General features: G+C 50.2%; 1 protein-coding gene across 1 annotated transcript in view; it reads left to right on the top strand.

Annotated features, from left to right (window-relative positions):
• The window catches only part of RGMA (repulsive guidance molecule BMP co-receptor a), a 49,057-nt gene that overhangs the window by 9,701 nt on the left and 25,120 nt on the right, over positions 1-14,236 (top strand). The window contains exon 2 of the mRNA XM_043490247.1: positions 11,279-11,394. Coding sequence (XP_043346182.1) covers positions 11,279-11,394 — 116 coding nt within the window. The remainder of the gene's footprint in view (positions 1-11,278; positions 11,395-14,236) is intronic.

Here is a 14,236-nt window from a genome sequence, read left to right as displayed (position 1 = left end):
AAAAATAAATAAATTAATTAAAAGTCTCGATCTCAACCCTGACAAGTAAGCGATTCACAAATGCTATCCCTCCATACTGACCTTTGTAGGCAGAATTGGCAGCTGTAGACCAGCTGGTAGGTGTGTGCTGGAGTCATGGACAAGAACTGGAGAGGAAAGTGAGGAAGACTTTCATAAATGAAACTCCAGCTATATACTAGTGCATAATCCCATCTAGGGAGAAAGGGAAGATGTAGCAAAAGAAAGAATGAAGCCACTCCAGGAGCTTACTGAGAGTCTCAGGGGTCAAGAAGGAGAGGTACAAATAGATGAAAGGAGGGGCTTACATTATGGAAATGAGACCCCAGAAACTGTTAGTAGATCATCTGAAGGCCTCCAACGAGACTGGGGGATCTCAAAGGGAATCCTTCCTTCTGTCCTGAGTAAGAAGATGAGCACGTATTAATAGATGGACAAGGGTCAGTAGAGGCAGACAGAAAACCCAACATCTCTGTGCCTGGGAAGGAGCCAGTGAGCACATCAGAGGTGGCAGGTGACGGCTGGGAGTCACCCAGACCTGCCCAAACCCCACTCTGCCACTCAGCCAGCTGGATGACCTGACTCAGGTTACCTTCTACCGTGTAAGTTGGGGTAAATGTGGATTTACTAACTTACAGATGAGAGAAGACAGAATACGTGTTTTTGAAAGTGGGAATTAAGTCCAGGAGAAAAAGAGGATGTAATTTTTTAAAGGCAATTGGCATCCCTCACGTGGATTTCATTTATTTTTAAAGTGGGGTATAGCTGACTCTGCTGACAAAGGTCCATATAGTCAAGGCTATGGTCTTTCCGGTGGTCATGTACGGTTGTGAGAGCTGGACCATAAAGAAGGCTGAGCACCGAAGAACTGATGTCTTCAAACTGTGGTGCTGGAGAAGACTCCTGAAAGTCCCTTGAACAGAAAGGAGCTCAAACCAGTCAATCTTAAAAGAAATCAACCCTGAATACTCATTGGAAGGAGACTGATGCTGAAGCTGAAGCTCCAGTATTTTGGTCACCTGATGCAAACAAGCAGCTCATCACTGATGCAATGGACATGAGTTTGGGCAAACTTTGAGAGACGGTGAGGGACAGGGAGGCCTGGCGTGCTACAGTCCATGGGGTCCCAAAGAGTCAGACACAACTGGGCAGCCAAACAACAATAGCAACATAGCTGGTGTACAATGTTACATGTTACAGGTGCATGATATAGGGATTCACAATTTGTACAAGTTATTCTCCATTATTCTCCATCTATGGTTGTTACAGAATATTGGCTGTATCTCCCATGTTGTACAATATATCCTTGAAGTTTCTTTTATACTTAATAATTTGTATCTCTTAACTCCTCACCCCTACAGTGCCCCTCCCCACTCCCCTCTCCCCACAAGTACCTTAGTCGGTTCTCTGTAAATCTGAGTCTGCTTCTTTGTTCACATGAACTGTTTTATATTTAAATCTCTCTCTGCGGACATATATCCCCTTTGGCTGGAGAACCCAGTTCTTAGTCTCTTCAGCTCCTGCCATGAGTGGAGGGACTTACAGGGCTATTTCACTGAGAGACAGAATGAAATCGGAAATACCCATTGGGGAGGGAGCAGTTGGGGGCTTGCTAATACTTTTTGGTAAAATGATAGCTAGCTAGCTAGAGATATCGATTGCTTGATTGATTTTACGTGTGCTTATATGCATACGGAAATATCTAGAAAGATACACATGAAACTGTAAATAGTCACGACCTCCAGGGATAGTGAACTGATTTCATTTAACAGGAAATTGATTTTTTTAACGTGTGTATAATACTGTTTCAATTTCTTGAAATAAATTTGATGTTATATTGAAGGAAACAGAAAGTCCAGGAAATTTGCTGTCTCTGTGTTTTCTTTAAAAAAAAAAAAAAAATCCCTTTTATATCTTTCCAGCACCATGAATATGCACATGTCTACCAGCAGGGGTGTGCTTCTGGAAGGTTCTGGGGCAGACACTCCACACAGCCGTCCCATGCCAACCTGGTCCTCGGAAGTGGACCCCTGAGCAGGGATGCCACCCCACGGGGCAGTCTGATGTGGTTTGTCCACAAGGTGGAATTTTGACAGATGGTGTTCCAGTCTTGAGGCCGATAGTGATGTAGCTGTCACCATAGCTGGTGCTAATGACTTCTTGCTCTGCAGTCAGTGGTCCAGTTCCTTAAAGAAGCTACTGACAGAGACCCCAGTTCTGAAAGGCTCCCCAGCCTTGTTAGGTCCCAAGTTGATTTGTGGCAACTGAATGGGAAATAAAGATGAGACTCCTGAGATACCACACAAACACCACGCTCAAGTGTCCTCAGAACTAGAATTCTTCATCTCCACATCTGACTGCCCCCCTGGGGTTCCAGGAGGGGGGTGCAAAACTGTCTGCTGCTCATCTGAGAACCCCCAAAACCCGCTCAGAGCAGAGTACTCAGTGAATGTTTGTTGAATGAATGAAACAGAAAAACTGATTAAAAGAATCTGCCTTGTAGCGGTGGAGGGATCTTACTAACCTGATCATAGACATTAAAAGACATGTGAAGAGTATTAGTTGCTCAGTTGTGTCCAACTCTTTGCGACCCCATGGACTGTAGCCCACCAGGCTCCTCTGTCCATGGGATTCTCCAGACAAGAATACTGGAGTGGGTTGCCATTCCCTCCTCTGGGGCATCTTCCCAACCCAGAGATCAAACCAGGGTCTCCTGCACTGTAAGTGGATTCTTCACCATCTAAGCCATCAGGCAAGCAAAAGACATGGCCAAGAGCAAATAAAATCTGCTAATGTGTTTTAAATCCATTGAGAGGTTTCAAAGAGAAAGTGGAATATTTATTCAGTTTCTAAAGAGAGCCATTGGAATGTCAGGGAAAGGTGTGTTTCAAAAATCCATTAAAATATTGTAAAAAAAAAAATCTGCATGTTTTAATTAGTAAGGATAAGCGTCCCTTGGGGTAAGGGACAGAGCTCAGAACTGAGAAAGCAGCATGCACACAGAGAGAAAAGAAGCCTGCAGCAAAGAAAAAAAACAAAAAAAAACCCAACAAGATAAGTCAAAATGGGAACGCAATGAAAGGCTTTCCAGAATCAACGGTAAAGAGGTTTCTTGATGCCAGAGTAAGGACAGTGAGAACCATACTTTGGAAGAAGAGAAGCAGGGAGATTCCTAAGTCGTCATAGAAACAAACAGGTCAAGGAAAGCCTGTGGCCCTCTACCCCGGGACCATCTGGAGGAAAGGGAGAAGTGGCAATTAAAGATGGCAGTCATATCTCGGTGGCCAAAAAAGGCAACTTTCCTTCCACACTGGCCCTCGCCCAAGGGCATACATGCCGGGCCTTCTGCCCACAAAGGAAGCCCACCCATCCAGGAAGGGTCACATTTAATAGTCACTTTGGTGGAATAGATACTGAAAAAGTAGTGTCAGCAGGCACTTTGTAAAGTCCTAATTAACTGGCCAAAGCACAACACACTTTCTCAAAAGAGAACATGAAACTGGACCGATCATCTATTAGCATTCCTTGAGGAGGTAGAAATAGGCCTGGAGAAACACAGGGAAGAATTATGTTTAGACGTTCAAAATTCCTTCTGACAAAGTTCCACCCCAAAGGTCATTTCCAATAGTAAGTTCCTCCAGAATGCAGAGGGAAATCGCCATGGATCGGAATTGTCCTTAGAGATAGGAAACAAAAAATATGATAAACAGGTACTTTTCTAAATGAAGAATTATAAACAGTGGGGATCCCCAAGGATTGCCAGTGCTCCCAGACTTTGTTTAAATGCCCATAGATCATCTGGAGGAATGAATGATTCCAGGCCTGCAGATGAAATGGTTCCAGACTCTGTGGAGAGATGGCAAACAAATGGTGATTAACTGCAGGACCAGTTTATGAGTTTACAAGAAGATGCATATTAAGCTTTCACAGGGGCAAGTCTCATCCAATGCATTTAGGAAAACATAATCCAAATTACAAAAATAACGGACTGTGTCCAGGCTGTTTATAGCTCCCAAGGAATCTTGAGGGTCTTTGCAAAATGTTTGTTTGCTAAAGGCCATGCAGGACCAAGTGTTCAGAAATGGTATCGGACACTAGCCAAAAATAGTGCTCTCCCTGGGCTCTACCCAAACCTGGCAGTTTTATGACCTTCTCCTAGAGGAAAATATCTCAGAACTGTAGGAAGGTGAGTAATCGCCCAAACAGAAGGCTTTCCCAAGAAGCTGAGTGCTTTATTCTTGAAGGACGTCAGCGTGGAAAGATGAAGCCAGAAAGGTGATATGATCAAAGTCTGTAAAACCTTAAAGGTTACGCAGAGATTGAGCAGTTCTGGTTTATCAAACCTGAGATGGCCAGACTCAGTGTAGCCCTTGAAGTCTGAAAGAGGAATTTGAGCTGTATGATGCAGGGAACTTAAATCTGGTGTTCTGTGACAACCTAGAGGGGTGGCATGGGGTGGGAGGTAAGAGGGAGGTTCAAGACGGAGGGGACCTATGTACACCCATGGCCAATTCATGTTGATGTATGGCAGAAACCAACACAATATTATAAAGTAGTTATCCTCCAATCAAAAATAAATTTTTTAAAAAGAGGAATTTGAGGGATAATTACAAAAGAGGATTGGGTCCCACTAAACAACTGAGTTCCTCAAGACGTGGTACAGGGAAAATTTTTTCAAATGTGAGGAGTGGAGGAGGCTCAAGAAATTTTGCCAGTGAGTGAGTTTTTCCAGCCAAAAAAAAAAAAAAAATGAGTGCCATTTCCCACTCCAGGGGATCTTTCTGACCCAGAGATCTAACCCTCGTCTCTTGCATTTCCTGCGTCTTCTGCATTGACAGGCAGATCCATTACCACTAGTGCCACCTGGAAGTCCGATGGATTAAGAGCCATTGACAACACAGCAATGGAAACAGTGACAGACTTTATTTTCTTGGGCTCCAAAACCACTGCAGCCATGAAATTAAAAGGTGCTTGCTCCTTGGAAGAAAAGCTATGACCAACCTACACAGCATATTAAAAAGCAGAGACATTACTTTGCCAACAAAGGTACGTCTAGTCAAAACTATGGTTTTTCCAGTAGTCATGTATGGATGTGAGAGTTGGACTATAAAGAAAGTTGAGCAATAAATAATTGATGCTTTTGAACTGTGGTATTGGAGAAGACTCTTGAGAAACCCTTGGACTGCAAGGAGATCCAGTCAGTCCATCCTGAAGAAAATCAGTCCTGGGTGTTCATTGGAAGGACTGATGCTGAAGCTGAAACTCCAATACTTTGGCCACCTGTTGCAAAGAACTGACTCTTGGAAAAGACTCTGAAAAGATTGAAGTCAGGAGGAGAAGGGGATGACAGAGGATGAGATGGTTGGATGGCATCACTGACTTGATGGACATGAGTTTGAGTAAGCTCTGGGAGTTGGTGAAGGACAGGGAGGCCTGGCGTGCTGCAGTCGATGGGGTCGCAAAGAGTCGGACACGACTGAGTGACTGAGCTGAACTGACAACACATCTCTGCACTTCTGAGGATGGCAAAAATACTTCCTGGGACCAGTATTGGACCTTAGCTTTCTCCTGATTGGTCGGAAATGTGCCTAGACATGAGAAGACCCAAAATCAAACCAGTTTCAGCAAAACTAGGACTTTGTTGGCTCCCATAGCTGGAACAGGCTCTCGGTTGACTCCGAGGAGCTAAGATGAAGCTTCAGGGAGAATCACAGGCTAGAGAGTGGCATGGGGATGGTTAGCCCTGAAAATTTCCATCAGTCTTTGAAAAGCTCACCAGACACAGTTCAACCTTAATAATAATAATATATATATATGCCAACTCTGCAGACACAGCTTCAACCCACAGCACTCTTCAACACTCGCCTTCCTGTCAGATTACTCCTCCCAGATCCATCCTACGGAGGAATCAGAGCTCAGAACCAGGCGCTTCTCCATGGCAACAGTCTCAGGACAGCTTCTGATTGGTCAGCCTGGGTCACGTGCCAGTCTCTGCTTTAGTGAAAGCGATCGTTGGGTTCTCTGTCTCGCCTGGACTTCAAGTCCAAGAGGGTGAACTGATTGACTCAACCTGGGTCTTATGTGCACCCAAGGTTGATGGAGGGTGACAGAACTTAAAACCTACAAATCCCTACATCTTTGTCACCTGGGAGAGCTCATTAAAAATGCGGAAACCCAAGGCTCTACCTCCTGAGATTCAAATTCAGATGCTCCAAGTGGTGCCTGCCTGCTAAGTCGCTTCAGTCATGTCCGACTATTTGCCACCCTATGGACTGTAGCCTGCCAGGCTGCTCTATCCATGGGATTCTCCAGGCAAGAATACTGGAGTGGGTTGCCATTCCCTCCTCCAGGGGATCTTCCCAGCCCAGGGATCGAAACCTGCGTCTCCTAAGTCTTCCTGCTTTGGCAGGTGGATTCTTTACCACTAGCACCACCTGGAAAGCCCTAAGTGGCACCTGGGCATCTGTATTATTGTTAAGTCCCCTGAGATGGTCTCCCAAAGGAATAAATCTCTTTTCTTCAGGAGGCTTTGGGTGGGGCTCCCGAGTTCTAAAGATGCACACCCTAGCAGAGCATGTGCTGGCCTTGCAGAGGCTTTCCCAGGCTCTTACTGTCTCTGTAGCCTCACCTCTTTCTCCTATAGCCATCATCAAGATCTTCCAGCTCCTGAGACAAGCCACACCTTGGTAAATGGTATCTTTGGTGTTCCTTCTACCTGGAAGCCCTGCCCTGTGCCTCCTCCCTTGCCCACCATCTTCCCCTGGCGCACACCCACACTGGGAAAACTTCCCACACTGCACCCTAGTCTGGGCTGGAGGCCCCCAGCGCCTATGTTCTGTGCCTCCCTGTCAGAGTCTGTTATTCCTTCTTGAAAGAGATTGTTAAGTTTATCTGTCTCGCCTTGCCTTTAAGCCCAGTGTGGACTTGCATCATTGGCATGAAAGACACATACAGCATGTCAGGGATGGGGTTTGGTGTGCTTGGCTCTGCAGTTTATTAGCTGGTAATTGGGTGAGTACTTAAGTTCACCCAGCCTCAGTTTCCTCATCTGCAAAATGGGGATAATAATGGAAACTACCTTAGCTTAAAGTGTCTAGAAATGGAACGCACTTAGCCGGCACCTGACATAATGTGAGAGCACATTGAAGCATAAGCCATTATTATTATCATTCTTTTCCAAATTGTATTTATTTATTTGGCTGTCCTGGGTCTTTGCTGCTGCGTAGCCTCTTCTCCGGTTGTGGCAAGCAGAGGCTGGGTAGCGGCGCACAGGCCTCTCACTGCAGCAGCCTCTTGTTGCAGAGCACAGGCTCTAGAGCGTAGGCTCAGTCGTTGTGGCTCGCGGGCTTAAAATTGTTCTGAGGCATGTGGGATCTTCTCAAATCAAGGATCGAACCTGTGTCTCCTGCACTGGCAGGCAGATTATTTATCACTGAGCCACCAGGGAAGCCCCTATTACTATCATTCTTAGTGAAAATGAATCTACGAAGACACCTCGCAAAATTTTGGGTCAAGCCTTCCCCAGGTGGTCAGCTGTTCACTTGACCTCTACTTTTCCCCCTCACCTTCCTCTAATATCTATTTCTACCAGCAGTTCAGCAGACAGGAGTTGTCTTATTGATTTCTTCGTCCCCCAGGGACTAGCATGCACTAGTCCTAAATATGTATTTATTGACCGATGACTCAAGCCCTGGGCTTGAGAACACACCTGTTCATACCCCAGAGGCTGGGGAAGCCAGAAGTCCCTGCCCCTGGGAGGGTTTCAACCTTATGTAGACCTTGCTTTCCAGAAGCCCTCTGCCCCTTCATCACACAGCACCATCACCGCCCCCCAAGGTGGAAAGGGAGAGATGAGGGATGGTGGTTCAGTGCGGGCACCTCCACAGCCAGGACAGAGGGAAAGGGAGCCGAAGCATGACAAAGTCTCCAGGGAAAACGCACAAGTGGTCAGAAGGTAACGAGAGCTGTTAGTCTTAAGTCAGCTACACGCGGAGTTAGGTGAATTTCTATGGCAAATGGAGTGCTGAGTTCCCAAACCCAACATTTCAAGAATTTTTTATTTTTGCAGAGAGCCGGGGAGTTGTCAGTAATAAGCTGGTTGGTTTGGCCAGTATAGACAGATTCCTCAAGGTCAACACAACCCCATATTGCTCTATTTGTGGCTGGGTTTCTCTTCATAGTCTTAGCTGTGTGAAAGCCAAATCTCTACTTTTACGATGTCCAAATCCAGCCTCACACATCTCTGCTGTGAGAAGGAAGCCCTTTGTGCCCCTGCCCAGATGATGCCCTTATGCTGTAGGAATTGGGTCTCCTCCCCAGAGGGCGGCCAGGCCCCAGCAGGAATGCTGGGGTGCGTCCACGGCCCAGTGTCCCTCCCAGATTCTACAGGCACACCTTGTAGTATTGCACTTCGCAGATACTGCTTTCTTTAAAACAAATCAAAGGTCTTTGGCCACCCTGCATCCAGTAAGTTTATCAATGTCATTTTTCCAACAGCGTTTGCCTCACAGACTTTGTGTCTCTGTGTCTCATTTTGGTAATTCTCTCAGTCCTTCAGCCTTTTTCTTCCCTGTTATATTTGTTAGGTGATCAGTGATCTTTGATGTGACTCTTGCAAAAAGATTCCTGACTCACTGAAGGCTCACTTGATGGTTAGCATTTTTTAGCAGCAAAGTATTTTTGTTTTCTTTTTTTTTTTATTGGAGGTTAATTACTTTACAATATTGTGATGGTTTTTGCCATGCATTCACATGAATCAGCCACGGGTGCACATGTGTTCCCCGTCCTGACCCTCCCTCCCACCTCCGTATCCCACTGCTAGCGCTGAGTCACTTCAGCTGTGTCTGACTCATTTCGACCCCGTGGACTGTAGCCCGCCAGGCTGCTCTGTCCATGGGATTCTGCAGGCAAGAATACTGGAGTGGGTTGCCGTGCCCTCCTCCAGGGGATCGTCCCGACCCAGGGATCAAACCTGCGTCTTTTACATCTCCTGCATTGGCAGGCAGGTTCTTTACCACTAGCGCCACCTGATATACATATTGTCTTTTTGACATAATACGATTGCATACTTAACAGAGTACAACATAGTGTAAACAACTTTGATAAGCCTTGGGAAGCAAAAAAAAAATTCATGTGACTTGCTCAGTTGCTTTGTTGCGGTAGCCTGGAACGGAACCCACAACATCTCCAAAGTACGTTTGTATTCAATTGTAGTCTTGGGGTGGCAATGTTATCAGCCTGCCCCATAGATGAAGACACTGAAGTGTAAAGGCTCAAAGTCCTGCAAACAGAGACCTTAAGGTCCACAAGCTAAAAAGTCCTGCAGCCAAAGGCCCCCGCTCTTGGGCAAGGACAGTGCCTGAAGGGGCCTGCTCGCAGGCCGCCTTCTCAGCCTCCCTGTGGGGTCCCGGAGTCCCATTCTCTGACCTGGAGATGCTGCAGCTGTGTGGGGGTGGGGCTGCTGGGAATGCTAATAGACGCTTTCTCTCTCTCATTAGCGAGAAGCTTTAGAACTAACTTGTGAAAGGCAGGATCTAGCAGAGGGTGTTAATTGGTGGACCTCAAAGGTGTCTCTGTGCGGTCTGGTTCTGGGCCCGCCTCACTGTGCTGGGGCCATCCTGCGATTCTAGAGAATAAACTGTGGGTCTGGCTGCTGGTCGGGCCAAGCCTGAGGAATGCAATCTGAGACCTGGATTTTGAGATGGTGGCCTTTCCTCGGAGGAACCTCTAGCATTTTGCCAACAGGGGCTTAAAATAACCCCCCCCTTTTTTTGAGGGGAGAGGCGTTAATGATAATTAGACAGAGCCTGTTGGACTGAGACCTAAATTTCTGAGAGAAGTATGGTGGCACTCCAGATTGTCAAGGCCAGCAGTGGCCATCATGGCATTTTTCCCTGAGGAGACAACGGCTCGCTTTTGCCCGGTGGCCTGGCTGCTTGAGGTGTTAGTCGTCTTTCCTACCTGTTTTGTGGAAGCCAGGTTCAGCAGTTTGACTACTTCTGGCAGGAAGGGTCCTCTTCCCAGAGCCCAGAGCTTTCTCCGCCCCAGCTCCACTCCCTGGGAGGCCTCAGCGACCCGAAGGCAGACCCAGCCCTGCGGCCTCCGCGGCCCACAGCGAGTGACCGACTGCCGCAGAGCTTAAGGGAAACATCGGAGTGGGATAAAAACGCAGAAGTCTTTTCCAAAGAACCAGATGAGTAGGCTTGCAAGTGAGGTGAGGGGGGTCCCCGAAAGAGGGAGGGGTCTGACTAAAACCACTTGCTCCGGCCTATTTGTGTTCCATCCAAAAGGCCTTTCTCAAGGGACCTTGCCAGTCTCTCTTAAATAGCCCAACAGCCGCAAGACAGCTGCGAGGCCTCGGCAATCTTGAGGAGGAGACATTTTACTCCTGGAAAAATAAGTGACCGAGTTAAAGGAAGTCACCACCCTGATGCCCTCCCAGGAGCCGCCTTGGTGGCCTTGCCCTGGAGTCCGGGCCGTGCGCACGGGGGACCGCAGCATCCGCGCCTCGGGGTGGGGGGACGGGTGGGAGGCGGGGGTCGCCACCCGCCGCCTCCCTTGGGCTCGGGGGCCCCCAGCCCGGGGACCACGGGGTCGGGGGTGGGAGATCCGGAGGGCCACCCCGCCCCACCCGGACGCATCCGAGGTGGATCTTTCAGCCTCCTGCACCCGGGACAGATCGGAGCGAGAGAAGAGCCCGGGTGTCAGTGGCGACTTCGGGACTGCGGTCTGGTTGTAAAGGGGTCCTGGGTGGTTTTTGTTTTTTTTTGAAGCTCAGTTTCTACTTAGCTTGGCCACTTGTAGGGAAGATGGGGGGGCGGGGGCGCCGCGTGGCCGTCCTTGCACCCTGCGGGCCTCGGCCGTCTCGGGGGATTGGGGCCTTTCCCGGTTGTACATCCGCGGGGTTCGGGGCGCCGCGGCGCGCCCACAGTCCCCGGCTTCCCCGGGTCCCCGAGGCCAGCGCCGCGGCGCGGTCCCCGCCCAGCTCCTCTCCGCCCGCCCCCCGCCGGCCGCACTGAAACCCGAGCTCGAGGGGGCGGGCCGCGCGGCGGCGGGGGCCGCGGGGCCGCGCCGACATTGGCGGGGAGCCGGGCGATGGCCGGCGAGGGAGGGGCGCGCGGGGCGGGGGGGCGCGCCGGGCGCCCGCGGCCGAGGTGGACCGAGCCTCCCGGCTCGCAGCTCCCGCCGGCGGAGCGAGGCCGCCCTTTCTCGGCAGCGTGATTTATCTGCTTCTTCTTTTTCTCCTGAACTCTTCTTCCAGGGAGAGGCTAGTGGTAACAGGCCGAGCTGGATGGATGGGTATGGGGAGAGGGGCAGGACGTCCAGCCCTGGGATTCTGGCCGACCCTCGCCTTCCTCCTCTGCAGCTTCCCCGCAGGTAAGGCACTGCCCCAGCCCGGGGACGGCCGCTCCCCGGGTCTCCTCGCGGCGCCGGGCCACAGGTCTGCGGGCGAGTCGGAGCTCAGGCTCGCCGGGCGCCCTCGGGCCCCCGCCTCGCGTTTCCACGCGTCTTTGTTTCTCCCGCGTCCAGCCGAAGGCGCGATGGATGCGCGTGGGGATCTGGCTAAGGGGGCGGGGGGGGACCCTCTCGGGCTGAAATGAGAAAGAGCCAGGCGGGGAGATCGCAGGCGCCGGGGACGTCTCCCAACTTCCCAGAAAAGGGGGTACCCGGGACGCTCCACTTAGGGGCCCCGGAGAAGGGGGAGAAAGGGTGGCACGGACTCGGATCCGGGGGGCACTTTCTCTAGCTTCTCGTCCCGCAGTTTGCAGACCTGTCCGGTGCCCAGGGATGGAGCCGGGGCGCCCCTGAGGTCCCGGCCGAGCCCCGGACCGCCCCCTCCCGCGGGACCGCGTCCCGCCCCCACGGGCTTGCCCACGCGGGGAAGCCCACGGACTGGGCACCGCCGGCCCCTTGTTTCTGTGTGATAACATCCCGCGTCGCCCCCTGTTTATTTTTATTGTGTCAGAAAGGGAGAGAATTTCAGAATTAAAGCTGAAAAAGCCCATCTGTTTCCAATGAATCCCCCATAGTTTTTCACAATGTTTTTGGCAGATCGCTGCTTTCAAATTCCTCCGAGCCGGGACCTCTTGTTTTTGTTGGGGGAAGGGAGACCAACTCCACAGAGAAGCATTTGTTCCTTCCCAAACGCTCCAGTTTCTTTACTTTTTTTTTTTTTTTTTTCCTTTCGGGGGGAGGGGGAAGGCACGAAACGTAAATCCCGGGTCTGTTTTCTTTATAATGTTTCATTAAAGTTTTTATTCCATTTTTGCCATATGCTACTCACAGCTTGGAAACGCCAGTTAAACCCTTTATATCCATTTTCCCCTTGCTAAAAAAATACAAATAAACCCAACGTCACGGACCAAATGGTCCCCGATGCAAGGCGGGATTTCCCGGCCCCTTCCATTGTGCTGCGGGGTTCCGAGGTGTCTTTTTGCAAAACTGAGAGCTTGCTTCGCTCCACAGCCAGAACGAATCCGCAGCCCCCGCGCTCTCCCGAGCTTTGCAAGAAAGGACTTGAGTTAGACCGGGGATTGGGTTGTTTTGTTTTGCTCCTCAGCCAACTGGGTTTCAGGAACTGGCAGAACTGGGCAGTCCGGACCCGGCCTGGCTGCAAGTTGGGGCTCCCGGTGGGAGGACCGTGCCGCAGCGGTAAGGGAGAAAGGATCCGTTTACCTTCCCGCCCCAGCCCTGCTTCGGGGCGGGGGACCCCCCTCCCCGGAACCCACCCGGCCCCGCGCGCCCCAAGGGCGTCGCGGGTGAGCCGCAACCTGCTCGTAGCCCAGGATTCCATTGGGGAGGCCCCGGCCAAAGACAGGATGGAGGGTGTCAATGCCTCAAAGAGTTCGGACCCACCCGTTGCACCCTCTCCGTGGAATATTACAACCTCCACACCAGGTCAAGCAGCAGGGAGTCCTCCTCCTCTTCCTTTTTTTTTTTTTTTAAAAGGCAGTTTCCACCCTTCCACCCCCCTGCCTCCCCCCATAGGAGGGTCTGGTTGATTTGGTTCCCTCCCAAGAACTAGGAAAATAAAATTTGAAGTGACCCTCTTCTTTCAAAAAGAAAAGAAATCCCTCCTTTTGGAGAAGCAGGAGTTTGCAGTGTGTGTGCATCTCGATTTGGTTCAGATAAAGATCCAGCCCATTGGAGGTTTTATCAGATAGGCTGATAAATGGCTTTTGTCCCTTGGCTGCCATGGGGGATGTGATCTCAGCTTGGAGCTGAAATTGAGAAGGGGGGCTTAGAGGCCCTTAAAACAACACCTTCCCGCTCTTAAAGCAGCAGCACTTGTTAGCTTCTTGGACTGGAGGGAGAGGAAAGGAAAGGCTGGCAGGAGGTACTCAGAGGTAGGAGGGAGCTGCCAGGGTGGTGGGGGGATTTGCTGTTTTCATTTCTCCATCTTAGAAAACTTTAAACGTCTCCCCCATAGTCTGAGGAAAGCTGGTGGGTTATATAATTCACAGCCCGAATTCCATCACTTGTTTCCAAGAAGCCCATTTCTTTTTGGCTTCAAGGCTGGTAACTAAACCCTGGCAGATAGAGCAGATAGCTGTTGCACTGTCATGCCAACTGGCTAATGTTTCTTCTAATTTGAGGCCTTGACAGGCGCATTTAGTCAAAATTGCCCACCTTGCTGAAAACTGAGCTTCCAGGATGCCCGTACGGGATACACTGGGGGGCTCTGAGAACGTGTGGGCTCCGGAATCCTGGGTCAAGAAGAGAGGCTCTTAAGAGGTGAAATGGATCATTTCCACCACAAAGAGATGGACTATCGAATTCCTGACCTGTCGGCAGAGGGGCTGCTTGGGGATAAAGTCAGAGAACCTGCAGGTCTGGTGGGGAGTGGGGTGGGCGTTTGAGAAAAAAGAAAAGAAAGCTCTGGAGACAGTCAGGGGCCCTGTGTGCCAGCCTCTCCCTCCAAAGACAGGTGGAATCCGCTGGAACAGCCGCATGAAAGCATAGACTTGTTCCGTGCTAGTCGACTTGAATGGCGTCCAGGAGTAAACCCATAGGAGTGCAAATTAAATTGGACATAGTTATGTGGAGAAAGATGCCTTAACCTCTTGCTAGACTGAGAGGGCTTGTGTCTTTTGAGAGTGCTGACATGTTCTCAGCATGCACAGCACATCTCCTGCGGTCCTAACACAGGGACCGCATAGGGGGCCATCATCTGAGCAAGGCTGGCGTCCACCTCCGAGGCCTGGTGGAAGGACCAGGG

Source organism: Cervus canadensis, chromosome 17, assembly GCF_019320065.1.
Source record: "Cervus canadensis isolate Bull #8, Minnesota chromosome 17, ASM1932006v1, whole genome shotgun sequence".
Taxonomy (NCBI): Eukaryota; Metazoa; Chordata; class Mammalia; order Artiodactyla; family Cervidae; genus Cervus; species Cervus canadensis.
This window is presented reverse-complemented; position numbering and strand designations above follow the sequence as displayed.